Raw genomic sequence first — 26,935 nt, forward strand, 5'->3', positions numbered from 1 at the left:
GTCTGCATCTATTAACCCCAAGATCCCAATCCATCCCACTCCCCCCTCCCCTTTGGCAACCGCAAGTCTATTCTCCAAGTCCATCATTTTCTTTTCTGTGGAAAGATTCATTTGTGCCATAAATTAGATACCAGATATGAGTGATATCATGTGGTATTTGTCTTTCTCTTTCTGACTTGCTTCACTCAGTATGAGAGTCTCTAGTTCCATCCATATTGCTGCAGATGGCATTATTTTGTTCTTTTTTATGGCTGAGTAGTATTCCATTTGTGTGTGTGTGTGTGTGTGTGTGTGTGTGTGTGTGTGTGTGTGTGTGTGTGTGTGTGTGTACACACATACCACATCTTCCTAATCCAATCATCTGTGGATGGACATTTGGGTTGATTACATGTCTTGGCTATTGTGAATAGTGCTGCAGTGAACATGCGGGTGCATGTGTCTTTTTTAAGAAAAGTTTTGTCTGAATATATGCCCAAGAGTAGGATTGCTGGGTCCTGTGGTAGTTCTATGTATGGTTTCCTAAGGTACCTCCATACTGTTCTCCATAGTGGTCGTACCAGTTTATATTCCCACCAACAGTGCAGGAGGGTTCCCTTTTCTCCACACTGCCTCCAGCATTTGTTATTTGTGGATTTATTAATGATGGCTATTCTGACTGGTGGTATCTCGTGGTGGTTTTAATTTGCATTTCTCTAATAATCAGTGATGTTGAGCATTTTTTCATGTGCCTGTTGGCCATCTGTATATCTTCCATGGAGAAATGTCTATTCAGGTCTTTTGCCTATTTTTCAATTGGGTTGTTGGCTTTTTTGCTGTTGAGTTGTATAAGCTGTTTGTATATTTTAGAGCTTAAGCCCTTGTCAGTTGCATCATTTGAAATTATTTTCTCTCATTCTGTAAGTTGTCTTTTTGTTTTCTTTTTGATTTCCTTTGCTGTGCAAAAGCTTGTCAGTTTGATTAGGTCCCATTGGTTTATTTTTGCTTTTTTTTATTTCTGTTGCTTTGGGAGACTGACCTGAGAAAATATTTGTAAGGTTGATGTCAGAGAATGTTTTGCCTGTATTCTTTCCTAGGAGTTTGATGGTGTCTTGTTTTATGTTTAAGTATTTAAGCCATTTTGAGTTTATTTTCTTGCATGATGTGAGGGTGTGTTCCAGTTTCATTGATTTGCATGAAGCTGTCCAGTTTGCCCAGCATCACTTGCTGAAAAGACTTTTTCCCATTTTATATTCTTGCCTCTTGTGTCTAAGATTAATTGACCATAGGTGTCTGAGTTTATTTCTGGGCTCTCTATTCTTTTCCATTGGTTTGTATGTCTGTTTTGGTACCTGTACCACACTGTCTTGATGGCTGTGGCTTTGTAATATTGCCTATAGTCTGGGAGACTTATGCCTCCTGCTTGGTTTTTGTTTCTCAAGATTGCTTTGGCAATTATGGGTCTTTTGTGGTTCCATATATAACTCTGGATTGTTTGTTCTAGTTCTGTGAAAAGTGTCATGGGTAATTTGATAGGGATTGCATTGAATCTGTAGATTGCTTTGGGTAGTATGGCCATTTTTTTTTTTAAATAAGTTATTTATTTATTTATTTATTTTTGTCTTTCTGCCATTTCTTGGGCCACTCCCACGGCATATGGAGGTTCCCAGGCTAGGGGTCCAGTCGGAGCTGTAGCCACCGGCCTACGCCAGAGCCACAGCAACGCGGGATCCGAGCCGCATCTGCAACCTACACCACAGGTCACGGCAATGCCGGATCCTTAACCCACTGAGCAAGGGGCAGGGATCGAACCTGCAACCTCATGGTTCCTAGTCAGATTCGTTAACCACTGCGCCACGACGGGAACTCCAGTATGGCCATTTTTACAATATTAATTTTTCCAATCCAGGAGCATGGAATATCTTTCCATTTCTTTACATCTTCTTTAATTTCCTTGATTTAATTTCCTTTGATTAATGTTTTATATTTCTCAGCATGTAAGTCTTTCACCTCCTTGGTCAGGTGTATTTGATTTTATGGGCTGCAATTTTAAAAGGTATTATATTTTGTATTCCTTTTCTAATATTTCATTGTTAGTGTGCAGAAATGCGACTGATTTCTGAATGTTAATCTTATATCCTGCTATTTTGCTGAATTTGTTGATCAGTTCAAGTAGTTTTTGGGTTGAGTCCTTAGGGTTTTCTGTATATAGTATCATGTCATCTGCATACAGTGACAGTTTTATGTCTTCTCTTCCTATTTGGATGCCTTTTATTTCTTTTGTTTGTCCGATTGCTGTGGCTAGGACTTCCAGTACTGTGTTGAATAACAGTGGTGAGAGTGGGCATCCTTGTCTTGTTCCAGATTTTAGTGAGAAGGCTTTCAGCTTTTCTCCATTGACTATTATATTTGCTGTGGGTTTGTCATAAGTGGCTTTTATTATGTTAAGGTATGTTCCCTCTATACCCACCTTGGTAAGAGTTTTTATCATGAAGGGATGTTGGACTTTGTCAAATGCTTTTTCCGCATCTATTGAGATGATCATGTGGTTTTTGACTTTTCTTTTGTGAATGTGGTGTATGACTTTGATTTGCGTATGTTTTTTTTTTTTTTTTTTTAGGGTTGTGCCCACGGCATATGGAGGTTCCCAAGCTAGGGGTCAAATCGGAGCTGTTGCCACCGGCCAACACCATCCAAGCCACGTCTTCGACCTACACCAAAGCTCAAGGCAATGCCGGATCCTTAGCCCACTGAGCAAGGCCAGGGATCAAACCCACAACCTCATGGTTCCTAGTCAGATTTGTTTCCGCTGAGCCACAACGGGAACTCCCTGATTTGCGTATGTTGAACCATCCTTGTGCACCTGGGATGAATCCCATCTGGTTGTGGTGTATGATCTTTTTGATATGTTGTTGGATTTGGTTGGCTAAAATTTTGTTGAGAATGGAAAGGCTTTTTAAGAAGAGAACTGAGCTAGCCAGCACATGAAAGTACAACAGGTGTTCAGGGAACTCTCCCAAGTTCTTGGTCTAGAGCAGAGGTCCTAATACTTTTTCTTAAGGGTGAATTAGTAAATATCTTAGGCTTTGTGGCCTAGAGGCAAAATCATCTAGTATGTAGGTACTTAGCTAATCATTTACAACGTAACCATCATAAAATGTTAAAAAATCGTTTTTTAGCCCCTGAGCCTTGAAGAAAAAATTTGACTGGCCATCGTTTAAGGACCCCTGTTTAGAACCTGGGGTAATTGGAGCCTCAAAGGGGGGAAAAGGAAGGCAAAGGCTAGATAGATGGTAGGTAAGAAGGTTTGTAACAGCACAGATCTGAAGTCTTAGATTTGTCTTAATATTTGTTCAGTACCTAGTTAAAATTCTGCAATGCTGGAGATTAGTCATAAAGTTAAATACATAAAACAATGAGTTCCAAGGATTGATTGGAATTGTATTAACTTTGTACTTAAAAAAAAAAACCTGTCATTGTAGAAACTACTTTCTCAAAGTTTTACGATATTTCCATGTGAAGTTCTTGTGCATATAAAATAATGTATTTATATTTTCTAGTTTTATTGATATTATGTGTCATTTTAATTTCATTTTTTATCTCTGCTGGCATATAGAACTACAGTTGGCTTTTATATACTAAGTTAAATTTATCAAGAATTTCACCAACTTTTACTAAGTTGGCTAATTTGATTATGTTACTTTGGATTTTCTATGTAGACTATCCTACCTTCATAATTAATGGCAACTTTTTTCCTTCATTTTTAATTTTTGTGATCTTTTCTCCTGCTACTGCAATAACCAGGATGATAGCATAGTATTAAGAGAGGTGATACATAGTACATTTGTTTTTTTCCCTTCTTAAAAGGAATGTTTTAAATGTTTTACCATTAAGTATGATTACTTTCAGTTCTTTTTTTGTAAGTAGCAAACTAAGACTAGAGACAAACTTCCTTGAAAGCCAACTTTAAAGTTTATGAAAAAAATTTAAATGTAACAGTTAATATTTTTCTTTTGTATGCAAATACCTTTTCTGAATCCATTGAGGTAATTTTATGTATTTTTTCTCCTTAAATTAGTCTTGTATTTCTGAAGTAAGTTCCAATTGGCAATAAGTTTTTATCATTGTTATTTCTGGATTGGGGTTGCTAAATATGTAGCATCTTTGCATCTTATTTCATAGTTAAAATTGGTCTATATTTTTTCTTTCTGGAGTTTTCCTTATCTCATGCCTTGGAGCTGGTCAGACGAAGAGGAAGCAGAGGGCAACAACCTTTTCCTTTAAGGGAATCATGAGAGTGTACACATTCCTTCACACACATCTAACTGGCGAGAGCCCAGTGATTTGAGCACTGTTAGCTCCAGGGGAGGCTGAGAAATATCTTTATTTTGTCTGATCATGATAATAGGGTGGAAAACAGTAAGAGAAGATACACGTTTTTGCAAAATAGGCTATACTACTAATACAGATTAACTCATGTTACTGCTCAATAAGGGAATTATGTCTGTATGATGTGAAAGTCATTGTTAAACTTAAATTTTTTTCTGGATAATGGGAGTATAATTATAAATGTTAAGTGGGAAAGGGGGAAAATGATCTCAGTTTTGACGGTTGCATCAGTAAGCAGGAGTTCTGTAGGCTAGATTTTAAGAAAATTGAACATGGGTACCTTTATCCAGGACTTCTCAGAAAGATGCATCCCCAGTTTTGTACAGCTCTCAGCTGTTTTCATTGTCTCAGCACCTGCCAGCTCTCCTCTACTTAAAGGATTGCCAGCATTCCAACTTCATTTTTTTTTTTTTTCATTTTTAATACCGACTGTGGCAGCCTATGACCATCCTGAGCTTCCTGCTTGAGAGGTTCAGCCTCTCTCCATGTACTGCTTACTATTTTTGAGATCCTGATTATAATGTTGCATAAGTTCTGAGGAGTAGTCTCATCCTTAACTCTCTTTATTTCTAAGTCCTCTTATTTTCAATGTATAATTTATAGCATGTGAGACTTATCAAGAATTTTACATATCAGGAGTTCCCATCGTGGCACAGTGGTTGATGAATCTGACTAGGAACCATAAAGTTGCGGGTTCGATCCCTGGCCTCGCTCCGTGGGTTAAGGATCCGGCGTTGCCGTGAGCTGTGGTGTGGGTCGCAGACGTGGCTCAGATCCCGCGTTGCTGTGGCTCTGGCGTAGGCAGGCGGCTACAGCTCCGATTGGACCTCTAACCTGGGAACCTCCATATGCCGTGGGAGTGGCCCAAGAAATGGCAAAAAGACAAAACAAAAAGAATTTTATGTATCATTTCTATCCATTGAGCAATTACCACATGCTAGGTGGTTTGCTTGGTGGTGGTAGATACATTGCCTCTTTTACTTCCTACAAAAACTCCAAATGCCAGGTTAGTATTTTAAGTATTTTACATGTATGATCTTAATTCCTCAAAGCAACCTTAGGAAATTGGTTGCAAGTGACAAGCCAAGTTTGATGGCCTCTATAGGCTGATAGCATGATCGACGTGCAATACTACGCATAGATTTTAGAAGCACAACTCCTCTCATGCTATGACGTTGGACTTGATGGGTTCATGAGCTTTAACAACATCTTTTCCTATATTATTGTAACTAGGAAAGCCCTTTTAAGTGTCCAAAAGGTAGGTTCAGGCTGCATTAAGGAAGTGATTCTGTATAACTTGAATCAGCAGAGATATTACGTTCTTTGATGAAAATGTCTAACAGATTAAGGCTGTGAGAGATTGATTTATTCAGCAGCAGACCTTTCTAAATAACATATATGCTAGTTGCTTTGCCATAGAGACCAAAAGATGACTTGGCTTCTATCTCTACCATTTACAAGGTAATATTCTAGTGGAGGAGGTAAAAGGCATGTCTTTTAATGGACAATGAATATTCATTTGGAAACATCTATCAGAAAACTTTATTTGTACTTGGGAATGTGTCAGGTAATACTTGTGGAAGGAAGATAGGAGTGATGTTAAAGGATGGACAGGAATTTGCCAGATTGAGAAATGAACTGAAGGAAGGATAGCATTGGCTTTTACAGCAGAGGAAGCAAACATGTTTAAAATCATGGAAATGTGTAAGAGCATATTTTATTCATAGATCTGCATGTCATTTGTCCTGATTGAAGTGGTGGCTATGAGATTGGGAAAATTGAGCAGGAGTCAGGTTGTTGAATCTTCAGAGGAGTTTAAAATAGAAAATGTCATATTTGAGTTTTTGAAAAGCTCGCTGGCAGTGGTGTGGAAGGGAAAGCTAAGATTTGGGAATTGAGTTAGGAAATTATTGAACAGGCCAAAGGTCGACCAAGGCAAGGTCCTAAATTACCTAGAGAAAGGCAGTAGGAATGGAGAAGGGGATAGATATATTCAAGGCTTTTAGATTGTAAAATGAGCTTTGTGAATAGAGTGAATTTGGCTTATTGGGGGGCGGGGGGGTGTTAAGAGAAGAAAAGTAGGACTACTTTTTGGATTGGTTAACTGATGAGATTGCTATCATGATTTAAAATCTTCAGGACCATTAGAGCATCAGACTCTCCATATAGTTTAAGATTCATGGAGTTTTAGATATTGGTGGTATATGCAACAGGTGAGAGTAACCAGAAGGCATCCAAGTTTTGGAATGTATCTCTAGGTATGTGGAACTAGTTTCAGAGAAGAATAAGATTCAGAAATTTATATTTTCCTAATAATCTGGCTTGACTTTATTTCTTACTGTTATCCCTGCATAAAAATATGATTGTCTTAAAAGATGATTACTGGAGTATGGGATGCTTGGTGGTGCTACAATCAAATTGCTATTCTATTCAAAGATTGGCATTATACTAATAATATCCTGATAATCTCATCGTACAGAGTCTTAATTAGTTGCCCTAAATGACCACCTTTGGCTTCAATTTTGTCTAATGAAAAAATTTTTTAGAAGCTTGAATATTTTACTAATCTCTTGTGTTAAGCTCACCCTTTCTTTGTCTGGGAAACAACTACCCTCTTACTGCTTCAACTAGTAGGATATTGTGTTAAAGTTTTCTCAAAAAACCCAAACCATGCTAAATAGGAAATAGCCTCAAAGGAAGGGTGGGGCAGTATTCTGATCTTAATTTAATGGCACTCTACTGCTGTCTTTAAAACTTGTTTTCCTTTAAAATCATAAGTTCATGACTGCCACTCTCAAGTCCCTGCCTAGTCTGATTTTCATATAAGGTTGCTGCATGTCAGCACTGTTGGGAAGAAATACTTTTTCCTCTAGCAGCCTGGTTGCAGTGGTTGGGGGCCTGCAAATTAACTGACAATGAACAGATTAACAGGAGAAAAGACAAGTTTGTTTACATAAGCAGGATGGAGTTGCCCAGTAATGAGTAAATCCTTTAATAGTCAGAGATAAAGATTTCTATATAAACATAACAAAAACAGTCATGGTGCCAGGGGTGGGGGGTGGGTGAGGGGGGTTAGGGCTTCCTTGAGAAGGTAAGGAAGGTTCTCTTGGACTTTTTGATGCTGATGGGCAGCTGAATTCACACTTCCCAGAATCATTGTATTCCTAATTAGTAGACTCCCTTGGAAGGTTGTGTGTGTGTGTGTGTGTGGGAGGGGGGTCATTGGCAGCTGTATTTCAGGGTGCTCTGCTTAAGTTTAAATGTTTGGGGGTTTTTTTTGGCTCCTGATTGTTCAGATGTTTTCACTTTAAAATAATTTTCATACCATTTTGGTCAGCTATTAATACCTTCATCACTGGGGTGACCATGGCGTACTACTAATAACATCAGAAAGAAGAAGAAAGGAAACTTATGCAAAGGAAGCAAAAGCTTTCCTAGAAACCCCATGGTAGAAACCTCTTGTCTCACTGATTAGAACTGTTTTGTCACCAACTTTTTCTTACTGGAAATGGCTAGGAAGAGGAGGGGGTTAATGATAGTGCCTTCTATGGGATTTCATAGACAGATTTAAGAAAATCCCAGCAGTAGGAAGGTCTGATATGAGATTGCCACCCTTTTATTTCATCTGTGTTCTAAGGCTAACACTGTTTTTGTATATTTTAACTTATTCTTGTTTTCTAATTCACGTTACATAAATAGGTTCATGAAAATGGAAGCAGAACCCGCAGTGCCCTTTGCTTCAATTTGGAAATAGTCTGAGAAACCAGGAATAATAGCTGGAAAGAACAAAGCACATAGTGTCCCTCCTGAGGACTGCAGAGTGCTCCCCTCTCAGATCTGGGGATGTATAGCCTGGAGCTCTGATTACAGAACATAAGGGCATTCAGGAGTTTCCTTAGGAACTATGTTGGAGATCAGTGAAAAACGCCTTCATGGACTCTGGCATTGGTGAACTGCTAACTTAATGAGCCACTTCCTCAAGAATAACTTTGGATACAGCATAGAAGCCTTCAGTGTAAATTGATTGTGATCTTAAATTTTAATATCTTAATTTGGGGTTGTGATGGGCATTGTAATTAGGTCAAACATCTTTTGTAAAGGGCCACATAGTAACTGTTTCAGACTTTGTAAGCCACATAGTCTCTCTGTTGCAACTATTCAGCTCTGCTGCTGGAGCTGGAAGCAGCTATAGACCAATAGTAAATGAGTGGATGTAGCTATGTTTCAATACAACTTTATTTACAAAAATAGGTGGCTGCCTAGATTTGGCCCATGAGCCATTGTTTGCTGATACCTTATGTAGATACTGTAACCTCTAAGGATTTGGACTGAGGCAGGAATATGTTTTATAAATAATTCTGACATTTCCCAGAATGATATTCCCCTAACTGCTCACAATAGATTGAAGTGTGACTACATCACATTTAAACTCATTTCCATATTAGTGCCTTTGCTTGGGTCATCCTTTTGCATAGACCCATGTTTCTCAGTGGGGAGGCTGTTGGCTTTTTTGGTGAGATTGTACATTGGGAAGGAACACATCTTTATCAGGGAACATAGCCATTCACACCTCCAGGTCACTATTTCCAAAGATGTGTATATTAGAACCCCTGGCTGAGATAGATTGTTTTTCCTTCTCCTTTCCCAGCCATCCTTAAGATATAATGCCCAAGTTCTACCTGTTTTCCTAGTCCTTGTTATACTTCATTAACTTTCAAATGGTCGTAGCTTACAATATAGTATTATGCACTTAATTTCATAATGTTTGTCCTTAGATTGTAAATTGATTGTGGAGAGAGATTTTTGTCTGTTTTGTTCACTACTGCTTTCCCAGTGCTGATAACTCTGCTATGACTCATAGTAGGTGCTCAGTAAATGTTTAAATTACATTGTTTACTGTTATGGAAAAATCTCCCCCTTGCTGAGATTTCTAAGTTCCTGATTAATAGGGATCATCCCTCTTACTAATCCTGTATCACCCGGGGAACTGAGCTTAAATACTGAGATATTCAATTTACTGAACCTTTAGGCATTTGCTATGTGGAAGGCACTGTGTGTGCTAGGGTATACACAGATGATTAGCACTCCTACTTTTGTTGCATTTTTGTCTGATGGGGTAGAGTTTAGTCAGCACACAAATAACAAAGATATAGTAGTTAAGAGTGAGGTTTGGAGGCAAACCTAGATTCAGTTCCTATATCTGCTACAATATTTTCCTTGTTACTGAAAAATAGGTCTTTATTTTAGATTTACCGTAGAATTCTGTTGGCAGATTTTTTATTTCAGGGCAGGCTTGATTAAAAAGAAACCACAGACTCTAAGTTGATTAGATTCTTGCCATCTGCTGACTCATCACTGTATTTTGGTGTTTTTAAAGTATATTGTAAATATGCAGGATAGTTTCAATAACTTAAAACATCCTGGATACCACAATTAAAAAAAATTTTTTTTTTCCCTTAGGGCTGAACCTGCAGCATATGGAAGTTCCCAGGCCTAGGGGTCCATCGGAGCTGCAGCTGCCGACCTAAGTCACAGCCACAGCAACGCTGGATCAGAGCCATGTCTGTGACCTACACCACAGCTCACAGCAATGCCGGATCCTTAACCTACTGAGCGGGGTGAGGGATTGAACCCGAGTCCTCATGGATATTAGTCAGGTTCGTTACCACTGAGCCACAATGGGAACTCCCTGGATACTTTTTATATTAATTACATGTATTAGACATAAATGCTTTTCCTAAAAGTCTATTTTTCCCTTTCTTTACAGAATGCTGCCTTTTTATATGGTCTTGGTTTGGTCTACTTCCATTACAATGCATTTCAGTGGTAAGTTGACATAAAACTAACAACTCCAGTTGTTTCCAGTAAATGGCTTGTTTTGTTTGAGTTTTTCTGTTTGTGTGTTTGTAATAAATACCAAATACTTTAATATCACTAAGGCTACATTTTTCAGTAATCTCGTAAATTAATAGTTTGTTTCCTTAGGGATATTGACCCACCTTAAATTATTAGAAATGTATGTGTTCCTAAAAGATTCTAGTATAACATTCTGATTAAAGAAGAATATAATTAGAAAGGTTTTGGAATTTGTCTGTCAATTATTATGGATTGGTGGTCCCTAAGTTATTTGAACTGAGGAATGACTATATTCTTTATTCTCAAGGTCTGTGGGTAAATGATTTATGATGACCAATATTTACTTTTTAGACTTTGAGACATAGTGATGGCTCCCTGCCTTCCTCCTTTGCCAAAACACTTGCACACATGCATGCAGGCACGTGTGTGCGCACTAGTGCTTTCCAATTTCTAGTAATTAGGTACTAGATTATAAACTCTGAATTCTCTGTTTTATAGGAATAATGGTACCACCTTCAGGGTCAGACATTAAATATGACAGAACTATATAAGACTTTATAAACTGTGACATGTAGGTCCCTGTTACTATGGCTTTTGCCTCCTTGGTTTTTCTGTTAACCAGATAGTAACATTCTCTAGTGGAAAGAATATAGAATTTGAGTCGAAAGATTGGTATTCTGGTACTCATTGCCACATAGTTTCATCTACTTCCTTGTGTGTGTGTGTTTGTGTAGGTACATTGCAATTACTTGCCTTTTCTACTTTCCAGAGTTCTGATGATCAAATGAGATAATGTATATTTTGTAAATTGTAGAGCCCTATGTAGACATTTTTAGTTTGAAAGGTATTCAACTTTCTCAGAGTCCCAACTTTGTCAGAGTCCCTTCTGTTCTTAATTTGAAGCTGAGTGAGTGCTGAGAGAGTCCAAAAAAAGGTTTTGTTCAAAGGTTAAAACCTTGTCATGGAGTTCCCGTTGTGGCTCAGTGGTTGACGAATCTGACTAGGAACGATGAGGTTGCAGGTTCATTCCCTGGCCTCGCTCAGTGGGTTAAGGATCCGGTGTTGCCTTGAGCTGTGGTGTAGGTCACAGACGCAGCTTGGATCCTGCATTGCTATGGCTGTGTTGCTACAGCTCGACTCCTGGCCTGAAACCTCCATATGCCGTGGGTGCAGCCCTAAAAAGCAAAACAAACAGAAAAGCAAAAAAAAAACCCCACCTTGTCATATACCTGTTGGCTATCCTGAACTTTTAAATATCGATCAGCAATGATTTGATAGGATTTCTCTAAAGGTGGAACTTTAGGTGTGAATGACTTTTCCTAGATGTTTTTTTCTTTCCTCTTTGCTTTCGATCCTGTAGGTTTTTGACAGTCTATGGAAACACTGAATTGTTAGAGAACACCTGTGTGGATAGAGTATCATTATCATTTAGATCACTCATTTTCTTTGTAAACTTTATAGAGCTATAATTGATCTTGATCTTTATAAAGAAACTTTGTAATAGTTTTCTTTTAAATTATCTGTTGTAGGAGTTCTGGTCTTGGCGCAGTGGTTAATGAATCCAAGTAGGAACCATGAGGTTGCGGGTTCGGTCCCTGCCCTTGCTCAGTGGGTTAAGGATCTGGCGTTGCCGTGAGCTGTGGTGTAGGTTGCAGATGTGGCTCGGATCCCGCGTTGCTGTGGCTGTGGCGTAGGCCGGTGGCTACAGCTCCGATTCGACCCCTAGCCTGGGAGGGGCCCAAGAAATAGCAAAAAGACGAAAAAAAAATTATCTGTTGTAGAACAGTCCTAAATTGAAGCCTCCTAACTTTGTATCCAATGTATAATATATAAAATAAGGAGTAAATCAGGGCTTTCAAAATCTCTTAGCCTTTTTTTTTTTTTTTTTTTTTTTTTTTTTTTTTTTATTTTTGGCCCTGCACCTACAGCATGTGTAAGCTCCCGGGCTAGAGTCTAATCAGAACTGTGGCTGTCAGCCTATGCCATAGCCACAGCAACGCAGGATCCGATATGCATTTGTGACCTATGCCACAGCTCGCAGCAATGCTTACTTAACCCACTGAGCGAGGCCAGGGATTGAACCCGCATCCTCATGGATACTAGCTGGGTTCATTACTGCTGAGCCACAACAGAAACTTCCAAAATCTCTTAGTTTCTTGAAGATCCAGTTCATAGAATTCACAATTCTAAACTTTAGAACCAGAAGTGGTCTTAGAGATACCTTAGTTTTTTTCTTTTCCTTAGCGTTATAAATGAAGAAAACAAGGGTGTGTGTAACTCAGTATTATATAACTATTTAATTGATGGCAGAAGTAAGCTTATGCTCAGATTTCCCAATGTAATTATTTTATGTATCGTAATCTGTCCCCAGTTTTGAAGATTAGGATTGTGGGTTGTTTTTTTGTTTTTTTTTTTTTTTTGTCTTTTTAGGGCTGCCCCCGTGGCATATGAAAGTTTCCAGGCTAGGGGTCGAATCAGAGCTACACCTGCTGGCCTACACCACAGACACAGCAATGCCAGATCCGAGCCACGTTTGCAGTCTACACCACAGCTCACAGCAGTGCCGGATCCTTAACCTGTTGAGCGAGGCCAGGGATGGAACCCGTGTCCTCATGGATACTAGTCGGGTTCGTTATCACTGAGCCACAATGGGAACTCCCGTGTTTTGTTTTGTTTTTTTGTGGGTTTTTTTTTTTTTTTTTTTCTGTGGGTGGGGGTTCGCATCTGCGGCATATGGAAGTTCCTAGGCTAAGGGTCAAATCGGAGCTGCCAGCCTACACTACAGCTCACAGCAACGCCGGATCCCCGAGTGAGGTCAGGGATTGAACCCACATCCTCATGGATACTAGTCAGATTTGTTTCTGCTGCACCACAATAGGAACTCCCCTGTGGTTATTTTTTAATCAGTATTTGTAATTGTTCTCCTGAGCACATTGGTACAGTCTTTATGGCCAAGCAGAAATAATTTAGGTAAAACTCAAGGTGAGTAACTTGAAAATTTAGAAATGGATATAGATATATATTTCACACCAGCCAGTTTCACCTGTCTGTGATAACTTATGAGGTCCCTGTAGATAAAAGCATAGAATCAATAGTGAGATGAAACCATCATCAGTTCAAAATTAGATTGCATTAATAAGTATGTGACCATGTTAAGTTAGGGGGCTTGTAGCTGTGGAAAATTGTATCTTTTGCTATCTACGTATGCTTTCTATGTCCTTCAATTGACTTAAGAAATGAAACTGAAATGATATAAGAATGCTGCAGTGTCCATCTTTTGTTCTGTTTATCCTGTCCTGGTTACTACCATTTTCCCGAGTCTTGAGTTTCAGCTCTAGCTGCTTCCTAAAATGATCTATCTCACACCCTGTCTGAATCCATCATAGATGTGTGTTTTCTCTCTTGCTTGTCAAATTTTCTTTCACACGCTCTGTGCTCCAACTTTGGCTTTCACTTATCTTGCTGTTTCTTGAACAGCCACAGAATTAGAAAGCCTGGTGTAGGTGCTTGGTGAGAATTTTAGAGTATAGCCTTAACTGATAAGAACTTCCTTAAGTTAATACTATTTTTGTGTTTTATTTATAGAGCACGTGGCCCCCCCACCCCCACACTAAGTTCTGTGTGATTTGTTGAAAAAAATGTTTGTAGAGAAGAGTGTTTCTTGTCTTGTCAGCTCTAAGAATCTGTCTATGATGTCTCAGAATGTTCTCTCTGGTGCATTTATAATTTAAGTAAAATTTGATATTCGGAAATGATGTCTGTTAGCATTTAATTAGATTAAATATTTGAGAATAATGTATGTAACCACACCAATATGTGTTTTGGGGTTGGTGATGGTGACTTAATCAATTATTAAGAGAAATTTTATTAACTAGTTTTATCTGTTAACCTGTTTGTTTTGCTTCTTGCCATATTATGCTGCCTTTTTTTTTTTTTTTTCTTTTAGAGTGTTTTGGGTTAGCTTCTAGATCAGTTATATGGTCAGTTTTTCTAGTTTCAGTTGCAGCCTGTTCTTAGACGATTCCATGCCAGAAACTAGGGGAGCAACTGTTAAATTCTCGTTGAATTTATCATAATTACTCAGTTTTATTGTTATCATACACAGTAATCTGTGACCAAAATTTTAAAAAAGATGTCCAGATGGAGAAAGGATGACATAGAAGCACAAAGTAAAATACATGTAGTAGAGAGCTAGAACCAGTATCTGTAAAGCCATTCCTTTACGTGCGCGTGAGTGTGTGCTCATGCCTTCACTTGTTCTTCTTCATGAGGGCGGCAAATTGCTAAGGGTACCTTGAAGTGAGGTTCTCCCTGCCTTTATAGGAAGACACCTATATCCTTGGGTGAAAGGAATTGAATACATACAGTTATAAATTACTATAACTTGTAGCCATAGTTCTACATATACCCCTCTGAACATCCTAATCATTAGCCGGTAACCTTTTGTATTCTCGTTGAGCAGTATCAGAATAGTCTTAGAGTGGTCAATCAAAGAGCTACATAATCCTGTGCTAGAGGCATGGGGTTTTTGAAATTAGCTTCCCAAATCTAATTGACAAGGTATGGTAAGGAAATGTAGTGGTTATTATTATGTCAACATCAGCAAGGTGTAGGGGAATGGGATGGAGGTGAGTTCAAAAAGACAGACATGTTAAAACATTACAAGTGAAGTTTCTCTAGGATTCATTTCCCTAGCATAGGATCAATTTCAAGTGTTCTTAGGGGTGTAGGAATCTTTACTCTTTGTCCCTGCTTTGGGTGGAAACATAAACCTAATGTAGTTGAGATAGCACCATTGATCCTGAAGCTTGTTTAGCATGAAGTCTGGCAAAAGCTTAAGATTTAATACATGATTTTTTAGCTATCATAATGCAAACTAATGCTCTTACATCAAAAATTTACGTATATTTCCATTAAAATAAAACAGTTCCTGTTAACATGTCTTGAGTTTATTCTGTTCGCTTCTGTTTTGAAAAATCTAGCAGATAACTAAGGCAGTTTTGGTAAAATTAAAGTTACCAGTGACAACCAGAGGGAATTTGGAAGCCCTGGGACTGATTAAGCTTCAGGGAAATTATGGGTAAAAACATGAATTTTGTAGTAAGGGAAGGACAGAGGCATCCCCCATTTGCAGTGATGAAATGAAGATGGGTAGAGTGGGCAAACAAACCAGGAGGTAATACATTAGCAAATGTCAGTGGGAATAACCTGGTGTATGATAGTTCTAACTTAGCCTCACATTTAAGGTCCTCTCTGTTACAAACTCAAATGATCTTTCTAGCCTATTGTTCCCCTAAATATATTCTTTGGGTCAGTCACTACTGTGTGAACATTACCCTGAAAATATCTAGAGCATTTTTTACCTGTATAACTTGCTTTGTGCCATTTACTACTCTATTTGGTCTGCCTTTTTCCATTTCCACCTTTAAAAAAGCTTACCTTACCTGACCCTTTGATTTCCTCATCAAATCTTACTATTTGTCTCATTTTAAAAGAACCTCTGAATTTCTGTGTGTGTGTGTACAAATATATTATCTGTGATGTATATATATTATTATTGATTTAGAGCTAGAATATTCTCCCTTTTATTAGTATGAACATTTGTGGAATTAGTTCCTTTATTCCTTCAGATATCCCTGATGGAAAAATCTAGACTCAGCTTCATTAGCTTCAGAGAACTTAGTTTTATCGTTTCAAAGTTTTATTGTGCTAGGATATTTAGTTCATATCATTGTTTTCATTATAGTTTGGTAAAGTTCTAAAAGAGGCTTTTTATAAAAAATGACTTTCTAGAAATCTTATTAAAAATGACCATTATTTTATTTTATTAAAAAATTTTTTTTAAAATTTTTGTCTTTTTGCTATTTCTTGGGCCGCTCCCGCGGCACATGGAGGTTCTCAGGCTAGGGGTCGAATCGGAGCTGTAGCCACCAGCCTACGCCAGAGCCACAGCAATGTGGGATCCGAGCCGCGTCTGCAATCTACACCACGGCTCACGGCAACACTGGATCCTTAACCCACTGAGCAAGGGCAGGGACCGAACCCGCAACCTCATGGTTCCTAGTCAGATTTGTTAACCACTGAGCCACGACAGAAACTCCTGACCATTATTTTAAAATACACTCAGCATATGTGTGTTTTTTGCAGGTAGTACTATTGAAGTTTTAGCTTTTTATCGTTTCCTTTTTAAAATTGTTAACAGTGACAAGAATTAAAAGCAAAAAATTTAAACCGAAAATCTATAGAAATAACTTTGGTGCTATATAAAAGCTACTTTTTTAGATTTTAAGAAGAAAATGCGTGGATATTCATGCTTGGCAGTATGAACTTTTCAAAAATTTCAGTAGAGACTATAATATTTGAAAGCTATAAACTTTTCCAGGCATTGTATCATTAATTGTATTTTATAGTTTTAGGTAGCCATTTCTCATGTTCTAAAATTGTCTGCAGTTCTTTTGCAGTACAGTATGTTAAGGATCCAACGTCATTGCTGTGGCTTGGGTTGCTGTTGTATTGTGAGTTTGATCCCTGGCCCAGGAACTTCCACATGCCATGGGTGTGGTCAAAAAAACTTTATCAATCAGAACACTGACGTCAGTAGAATTTGTACGTGTTGGTCTTTTAATCTAGCTTGTGCTGCAGACATCATTTACTGGCTGCATGTAGCTTGGTGAGATATGAATGCAGTAAAACGATGAACAAAATTAGAATGTAGTCTGAGTGGTTCCTGTTTTCTCTGTATGTTCCCTTCTTTCCAAAGGCATAAACACATTTTTTCCCCCTTTCTTCTCCCAGCCCCAAAGGGAAAAAATGGGAGCAACACACAGGAGAGAAAGATGGATAGAAAGTTTAGTAAAGAAAATGAAAATACTTAGATCTATTTTGTCCGCTGAGGAGAGCTGATCAGTAAAGAGGCTATGGAGCATCCCATCCCAACCCCTCAACAAGAAGTCCAGTAAGCTAACTATAAAAGTGATGACACTTGGAGTTCCCTGGTGGGCCAGTGGGTTAAGGATCCAGTGTTATCACTGCTTTGGTGTCATTTTGGTTCTTAGCTTGAGAACTGCCACATGCTGCAAGTGTGGCTCCCCCCAAAAGTGATGGCATCAGTAAACATCTATTAAACATTTTCTTATAATATCTAGAATATTTAAAAATAAAAGCAGAATATAGACCTCAAGGTATAGACTAGGAAAAACTGGAGATACACTGTAGTATCTATAGTACACTGATAGGTAGAGAATAAAATTATTTGATTATAGAGTCGATCTAACTGTTGGTTAACACAAAGTTAAAAAAGAAATAGTTGGCATTGAGTTTGGGGGGGTGAGGCTTAAAGGTAATAGTGGATTTAGAGTGAATCAGAAGAGTGAGAAGATTCCAGGTCAGGAGACTATCCTGAGGAGAAGCAGTGAAATCCCCAGGGCTAGCATTTGCATGAAGGAACCCTAAGGTAAGCGGGCTCACAGCTGAGGAGGAGCAGTGTTAGAGTGTAACTGGAAATGGGTATAACTGCTCACAGACCTTAAATGCTACATGGGGATTTGACTTAAGAGTATCGTGGTTAGTAGGCAATCATGGGAGCCACATGTTTAAGGAAGCATAGGCAAGCCAGAGCAGAGCAAGGGAAGTCTTTAAGGAGTCTCTTTGGTTATCTAATAATGAGATATTAAAGATTGAATCTGCAAATACTGAATTTGAGGGAAACTTTGAAACATCTAGGAGAACTTAATGAATAGATATATTTCATCTTACCTTGTCATGGGCGCTTTTGATGGTCCTTAAAGAGCAGACATAAGTATAGTCCAGACAAGTGTGTTGAAATGTGTATTTTTGCTGGTAAGTTAATCTTTTTTTTTTTTTAAATTTCCAGTGTATTAACATTGTATTAGAGAACTTCTGAAAATAAACCTGTTTCTTTGCACTTGTGTTACTTTGTGAACTAGGTTAGATAAGAACTAAAGGTACCCATGGAGTAAAGGATGTCAATGAATAATAGGTTGGGAAAAGGCTAGAAATAGAAACAGAGTAGGAAGTACTTCTCCTGAGGACTTGTTATTGATGGTCTATATTTTCCATCTTCCCTTTGTCATACATTCTTCCTTATACCGTTTTTCTCTTTTATTCCTTCTTTCCTTTGCAGTTTTCCACTTCCATTCATTCTCTTTCATGTATTTGACTAAGGCCTGCCTGGGTTTTTAATTGGCATATGTGGACATATGCTTTAGGTCTGACCCTATCTATAGGAGTTTTCTGACCTGTATCATAAGATAAAGTTAATTAAGGAATTTATGAAGCATTACCCTCAACTTTTATTATTATAAAATACATCTAAAGAAAATTTTACAAACTTATAAACTTTACATGTTATTTATAAAATAAACATTCATTAACTATTACTTGGGTCAAGAAATAAAGCATTGCCATCACCCTAGAAGCTTTCAAAACCCCTGCATACCTTTTCCCAGTTATAGCTTATGGAGGGTTTTTTTTGGATTTTTTTTTTTTTTCTTTTTGTCATTTTTGTCTTTTAGGGCTGCACACATGGCATATGGAAGTTCCCAGGCTAAGGGTCGAATCAGAGCTATAGTTGCTGGCCTATGCCACAGCCACAGTAATGCCAGATCCAAGCTGCATCCACGACCTATACCACAGCTCATGGCAATGCCAGATCCTTAACCCACTGAGTGAGGCTGAGGATTGAACCCACGTCCTCATGGATGCTGGATGGGTTCGTTACCACTGAGCCACAATGGGAACTCCATATCTTATGTTTTAATTGGTATCATTTATGGTGCAGTTCTCCTCCTAACATTTTTTTATGTCTCTTCCCCAGTGTTACATCCCCCAACTCTCTCTCTCTCTCTCTCTCTCACACACACACACACACCAACTCTGTCTTTCTCGTGCATATGCACACACACAATTGCCTGTTCTGTTAGAAGGTGGTGCTATTAGACATGACCAAGAGAATATAGAGGCTGTAGTTGCATCTCCTCGTATTAGAAAGGTTTGAAAAAAGTACAGAGGACTTAGCAGATGCGGATGAGTATCTTGAAGTCTGAGAGAAATAGGAAGCTGCCTTAGAATGGGAAAGGTAATTTGCACAAATTCTTTCTTGATTTCCTTCTCCTGCATATACATACCAGATAATAAAACACATACACACTCCTAACCATTTGAAATGCCATCTAAAACATAGATGCCAAGCTGCTCTTTAGGAAGAAGGTATTTAACCAGATGCAAAGGTATCTGATACCAGACCTACTGTCCTCACCTCTCACAATAAATATTACCTTTTAAAACGCTTAATTTTATAATAAGTGTATATAACCACATAGTGTGTGGGGGGAATAGATAATATACAAGTCAAAAGAAAGTTACCTAAAGACATAGGGAATATTGTTTTGCTCTCTTTTATAGTATTATATTTTGAACTTTTTATTTAAAAGATTGACTTGTGTTTTGTAATTGTCTAAGATTCTAAATAGTCACCTTTAAGATTAAACAGAGGCAGGGAATAGTTGATTTCAAAAGCTTTGCAAAGAATATATTAGCTTTTACTTGTGACAAGCCTTAAATCATGTATAGATTTAAAATGATGCCTAAAATACTGTTATGTGTGATACTATAATTTTTAAAATTCAAAGTAGACATTTCCTTTGTTATAATTTTAATTCATTTTGGAGTACATAGTGCATTCACCTGATCAAATTAAGCGATATAAAATGTATTCAGTGAAAAGGTGTTTTTTCCTTGTCCATGTATATATGTTGTACTGGTAATTAAGAACTTTTATAAAAGATAAAATGTGAATTTGGGGCAAAGATGGACTGATAGACATAAAGTGACACATAGCAGAGAGCCCACAAATAGACTAAGATACTTGATATGGACATTTGATTTAGGACAGTGTGGCACTATGGAGTTGTGGTAAAGACAGTCTTTTCTATAGATGATGTAGGGGCTATTGGATATCTGTATAGAAAAAAGAGAAAATTGACCTCTTACTCATATAATGTAAAAAATGTGGGGCAGATGGATTGTAAACCTAAATATGAAAGATGGAAATATAAAGTTTTGTTTTGTTTTGTTTTTTGTTTTTTGTCTTTTGTTTTTTCAGGGCCACACCCACAGCATATGGAGGTTCCCAGGCTAGGGGTCTAATCGGAGCTACAGCTGCCGGCCTGTGCCAGAGCCACAGCTACACAGGATCTGAGCCACATCTGTGACCTACACCACAGCTCACAGCAACGCCGGATCCTTAACCCACTGAGTGAGGCCAGGAATCGAACCTTCAACCTCATGGTTCCTAGTCGGATTCATTTGCACTGCGCCACAACGGGAACTCCCAAGAAATATAAAGTTTTAGTAAAGCAGACTCACCACTGACAGATGAATGGATTAAGAAAATGTGGTGTATGGAGTTCCCGTCATGCCTCAGTGGTTAACGAATCCGACTAGGAACCATGAGGTTGCAGGTTCGATCCCTGGCCTTGCTCAGTGGGTTAAGGATCCGGCGTTGCCGTGAGCTGTGGTGTAGGCTGCAGTCGCAGCTCGGATCCTGCATTGCTGTGGCTCTGGCTTATGCTGACGGCTACAGCTCTGATTCGACCCCTAGCCTGGTAACCTCCATATGCCGCGGGAGTGGCCCAAGAAATGGCAAAAAAGACCAAAAAAAAAAAAAAGGGAAGAAAATGTGGTGTGTATATATAGATAATGGACTGGACTGCTATTATATATGTATATATACATACACACACACACATATATATATAATGGACTACTCAGCTGCATAAAAAGAGATAATGCCATTTGCAGCAACATGGACGCATGTAGAGATTATCATAATTGAAATAAGTCAGAAAGAGAGTAATACCATATATCACTTACACGTAGAATCTAAAATAGGACGCAAATGAACCTATCTACAAAACAGAAACAGACTCACAGACATAGAGAACAGACTTGTGGTTGCCAAGGGGGAAGGGGGAGGGAGAAGGATAGACTGGGAATTTGGAATCAGTAGATGCGGACTAATAAATAACTTTGGAAAGGATAAACAAGGTCCTACGGTGTAGCACAGGGAACTATATCCAATTTCCTGGGATAGACCATGATGGGAAAGAATAATGAAAAAGAATGTGTGTATATATATATGTGAGTTGCTTTGCTGTACAGCAGAAATTGGCACAACATTGTAAATCAGCTATAATTAAAAAAATAATAAAAAAATTGAAAAGACAATTTTGTGGAATAGACTAGAAACAGGATTAATATATCCTCCCTTAAAAACAAAACTATTCTACCTCCCCACTCTCTCCCTTAATAAATTCTAGAAATAATGAAATCAGTTATTTACACTGAGAATTTTATTATGCCATGAAAGTTATTCAAGTAATTGGGAATAAATTCCTCTGTCCTCTTTTATATTAAATTATACATATTCAGTTACATAAAAGACCAACGTGCCCTTTCCCAGTCTTTTTTTTTTTTTTTTAATGTTCATTCACATGATTTTTATAAAATGGGCATTTTCTTTAAAACAGTATTGCATAAAACAGAAATTGTACTGTGCTACCGAGCAAAAAATTCATGTAAGTGTTAAAAAGTAAAGATATCTTATGTCTATGTTCTTTCAGGGCAATTAAAGCATTTCAGGAGGTGCTTTATGTTGATCCCAGCTTTTGTCGAGCCAAGGAAATTCATTTGCGTCTTGGGCTTATGTTCAAAGTGAACACAGACTATGAGTCTAGTTTAAAGGTAGGTTGCTGGGTTTTTTTTTCCAAGATACAATGTTTCTTTGGGGAGGGAGTTGTTATATATTAGAACATTGAGAAATGTTGGAATTTATATTGGTACTTCAAAAGAATATTTGAAAGTTTAGGTGAAAGAACCGTGTATCAGCTATGGACTGAGGATACATACATAAGGTTGGGTTTCCGAGTACAGAGTAGTTACGATGCTAAGGCATAGGTAACTATATCATTAAATATTTTTTAAAAAATGTTTTAATTGTGGCCTATCATTAGGAAAGGGTGAAGGTTTCAATCTCAGTTTGGACATCTGAATCACTCCACTCTTTAGTGATTGGCATCACAGAGGTCAGAAGCAGCTGCTTAATGATTTTGTCTCTGTGATCCCATCACTGACCATTTAACTTCTGTGGTCAGTCTATTGACCTCTACCAGCAGAGCATGCCTCATATCTTAAGTTTATTAAAAAGTATGTTCTTTACAAGTTATTTGAATTGACTGTTTATGAGGGTGATTGTTGAGCAAAATAATACATTGTTGGTTAAATATTTTACTTTCTATAGAATTTAGTATTTCTCAAAATTTTTCATTGAGTTTCTTGTGCTATCTATAATGGTTGCCGTGTTCTAAATATCTTCATTGCAGATTATCTTCATTCTGAAGGGTCAGGAGGGAGATAAAGGATAAGGAATGACTTTACAGTAGGTTGTAATTTGAATTCACTAATAAATTAAGAACTCCTGAAATTTTTTAAAAAACAGTATTTAGGAGTGCCTAATTGTTTTAAAATAGATAATTTTGCAAAGACTGTTTCCATCTTTCATGAGTTTATAAAGAACAATGCTAATGGTATGAAAGAGAGAGAGAGAGATATGCCCCAAACACTAAAGTAGATTGTAAAGTATTCAGATGACACAGTTGTCAAAGGTAAGTGCAGTTGGTAGAATAGGCCCCAGGATAAATGTAAGTAACGTGGAGAATAAAGGATGCCTAGAAGTTATCAGTTTTCCTCAAGCTTAAAGCAGCGTTTCTCAAACTATACTATGGCATATGAATGGATTTGAAATGGAAAATTAGTTCAGATATGCCATCTTGCATATTTTGATCTCCTCTTGGACATTCACAGTGTAAACCAGCTAACCAGACTCTTAAAATGTCTTATAACACAAAATAAACTTATTTTGTGGAAGTGTTTTTTTGTATCAGTTTCGTAAATGTTGTCCAGGAAATATATTTGAGTGGAAAAAAGTAATCAGATTATCCCAAATTATGGAATGTGGTTATCTCTGAATATCAGTACAGTGGTACTTTAAACAATTCTATGAATGCCAAGCTCTGTTTCCATCAAGGTGGCAATATATAAAATTTCCTTTATTCGGGAAACAGTGTTGACCCGTATTCTGTGGCAGCTTCATAGGGTTCTTGCTTACTCATTTGTGTTCAACAGAAAGCTTCCTGTGTACAAACTTCTATTTGTTCAAGCATAGTTAAAGGTTAAGAAACCTTCAAGTCAGCAATTTTAGCAAAATTGCCTTAAGTAAGTGCAGTCTTTTTGTTTGGGGCCTTTCCTCCATTTATTTAAAGTACTTGATGCCACTCTGATATGTTTCATTTCTATGAACATAAAAAAGAATTTCAGGAGTCCTTGATATTTCTCTGCCTATAATGAGAAGGCTTCATTTGATTTTTTTTTAATCACATCTTGATGTTGACTTTTTAAGGCTTCTCTCTCCAGTGTTCCTGTCTATTTTCCAGAGAATTTTAGGCATTGTTTTTAGGCATCAAAGAGGAGGTATTTCAGTGTATTGCTATAAGTGCTTAGCATTTAGTTTAAGTGAAGTTAGGAATCAGAAGGAATGATATGCCTCTTTCCCCTTAAGTGGCCTCCAATTTTCCTAAAGTGGACTGGCTATTATGTTAGCTTCATGCGGATAGATGTGGAACCTCTGATGACTTTTACACTACCTGAAAAGGTTGTTTGCTAGCACAGAGTATTGGTATAGATGCTTTGGGCTACAACCTCAGAAAACTCCAACTGAAGCTGTTGTTAAAATAGCAATAAAAAAGTAGTTCATATGATATAAAGTCCAGCCTTCAGGATTGGTTGATTCAGCTGATCTAAGGTTTCATTAATGATGTATTTTCTTGTCTTTTGGCTTATTCTTAAAGCTGGTTGCCAGGTGCGATCAGAATGAGATGATTTCTTTTTCATGTCTCATAAAGAAAGACATTATAGAGTAGTGGTATAGGTGCTTAGTATAGTGCTAGCATATAATAAATGCTCAATAAATAATTGATTAATCATGTCATAGAGGTGAAAGATCCTGACTTCATGTTCATCTCTTAAAGAATACTTCACTTTGCGTCTCATTAGCCAGAATTAGGCCAAATGTCCATTCTCGGTGATTGTTTATCAAAGGTGTTATTTTTAGACCAGTTATGCCCAGTTTTTGAGCAGAGCTCAATTTTCTAAATACACTGTTCCCATCTAAAAAAGAGTGGGGGCGGGTAAAAAGAGTATTTTGGTGTGGGGGTGGTGCAAACAATCTGTCCATTACAGATTAGGTCTTCTTTGCCTCATTTCCTTTCCCTCTTGGATAGAGGGATATAGCATATACAGTATGTTTTAGATGGTAAAATATTTAAATAAAATACAGTTTATTTTCATAATAGATTCCTTCTTTTCACCCACACATGAAATGCATTCCAGGGCCTCCTGTTTTATTTCTGTCTCTGGTAATAACTTCTCTCCCAAAATGTATTTCTGAAACAGATTCATTCTGTTTTGGTACTATGAAAACAGCTCTTGAGCGAGCAAATTTGGTTTTAAAATTTGACCTTGCCACGAAACTAATTGTGTGGCTTTGGGCAAGATGCCTAGCTTTTCTGATCCTCTTTGTTATCTGTGGAACTGAAGTAGCAGTACCAATTACACAAAACTGTTACAAAGATTAAATAATATGTATAAAAATATCTAACAAATAAGCTTTTTCAACCCTTTTTTAGTTCTCTGTTTATCTACCATATCTAAAACTTCTCTGCAACCAGTATAGATAATGTTTGTGAAATCCATTTTCCTGACCTAGAATTTAATACTTCTGTTTCTGTCACTCTGCTCATCCTCAGAAATGTGAGGTTAATTCTCATCTTACTTTTTAATCACTTGGTGTTATTTTCCCATTAAATAGGCCAAAAAAGATTTCATGTGTTTAGTTGAGTGGTGGAGGTACCAATTCTTAATTTATTAACTAGTTTAATATTATCTGAACCAGAGTCCATTCCAGGATAACATTTCTACATGATCTTTTGTTGTTTTTCTTCCCTGCTTCAGATAATACCCTCCTAGGTAGGATTGGTTGCGTATTTATCTCCATATAATTAATTCAGAATTTTATTTCATTACTTTTTAATAGTAATGATAATTGCTTTACATTCATTACATATTTGAGGCAGTGTGCTATCATTACTTCAATAAAAGTACACTAATTTGACAAATAGTTTTATATAATGTCTCTAATTTTCACATCCTGGTAGACTATTAAAATTACTTCCTTCATATGAGGCTAATAAATAGAAAATAATATATAGCAACACCTATATTCTTTGATGAGGTAATGCCAATGCATCTATTTAATGAAAATTATATAAAAATTCTCCCTGATATTTACATGTTTAAGTTTTCTGAAAATATGCCAGCATTAGAACTTTTTTTTGATTTTTAAAAGTAAAAAAGGTAGCTTTTTAATGGAAACTTGGGGATTATTGGCTGGGATACCAATATGAGTCAAATTTCATATTTGAAAATAAGTGCCAGTTGAAAGGGTTAGGAATATGAAAGGGTTAGGAAAGTGACAGTTACAGAGATGATTCAAAGGAAATGAGTTGAACACAAGTGAGACTTATGTGTTAGCTTAGAGTTTTACCAGGTGCTTAGTTTTCCTTGAATGATAGATTAATGAAATGGAAGAGGCTGCAAAATGATAAAATGCCTCTCATAGGATTGGCTGGAAATATTGTGGGGGGGACTAGAGGCTGATTTTATTTGTCATTTCTTAAAATAGAATTTTTTTTTTTCTACACAACTGACAGTGCAGTTTTCTCTCAATGCCCTCTGAGTGAAATAGCATTTCCATATATATATATATTTTTTTTACACTCTTCTCTAGAAACCATTTCCAGGTGCCTCTTATACCCTTTATAGACTCAGGAATTTTATTGTTATTTTATTTTTTTATGCCAGGATATTAAGACAAGGAATAAGTCAAGGCATGATGATATATTCTTCCTTTTAGAAACCACTTTTTGAATCTGTGAAATGCCTCTTTTATTATTTTATTTATTAATGTGGAATGTGTAAATCATTTGTTTCATTTAATTAAGCTATCAACTCTATAATATAAAATACTAAGAATTTGAATACTAGCTATTAAATTAATTTTAACCAAGCTTTAAGTTTCTAAGGTATCTGTAATATTTTTTTGTTGAAGCTTTAACAGCTTGTTTTTATTATTAGTTCAGTTGTCTAAAGACAATGAACGTTGCTGTAATTTTTCTATACCCTCTCCTGCCCTATTGTCTCCATGATATTCAATAGCTTAGCTCTTCCAGTGGGCATTTTGAAAATTCTAGGCTTTTAAAATTTTTAATTTTTTATTGAGATATAATTGATATGTAACTTTAACGTGTTGTGTACAGGGTCTTGATTTGATAGATTTATATATTGCAGTATGATCATTACCATGGCATTGGCTAAACCTCTACCATGTCACATAATTATTGGTTTTTTTTATTGAGAACAATTAAGATGCAGTTTCTTTGCAATTTTGAGGTTTATAATATCGTATTGTTGACTGTAATCTCTGTGCTGTGCATTAGATCTAGTTATCTACTAGGTTCAAGTTTGCACCTTTAAATATCACCACCCCAATTGCCACGTTGGCAGTGGAACTTGGTTTCAC

General features: G+C 37.1%; 1 protein-coding gene across 8 annotated transcripts in view; it reads left to right on the top strand.

Moving 5' to 3' along the window:
* Positions 1-26,935, top strand: part of KDM6A (lysine demethylase 6A) — a 200,434-nt gene that overhangs the window by 90,093 nt on the left and 83,406 nt on the right. For all 8 annotated transcript variants that reach the window (XR_002340583.1, XM_021079778.1, XM_021079779.1 and 5 more), the window contains exons 5-6: positions 10,133-10,191; positions 21,864-21,984. Coding sequence is in view for 7 of the 8 variants with exons in the window: in XM_021079778.1 (XP_020935437.1) it covers positions 10,133-10,191; positions 21,864-21,984 (180 nt within the window). In the remaining variant the exon portion in view is untranslated. The remainder of the gene's footprint in view (positions 1-10,132; positions 10,192-21,863; positions 21,985-26,935) is intronic.

The sequence above is a fragment of the Sus scrofa genome, chromosome X (genome assembly GCF_000003025.6).
Source record: "Sus scrofa isolate TJ Tabasco breed Duroc chromosome X, Sscrofa11.1, whole genome shotgun sequence".
Taxonomy (NCBI): Eukaryota; Metazoa; Chordata; class Mammalia; order Artiodactyla; family Suidae; genus Sus; species Sus scrofa.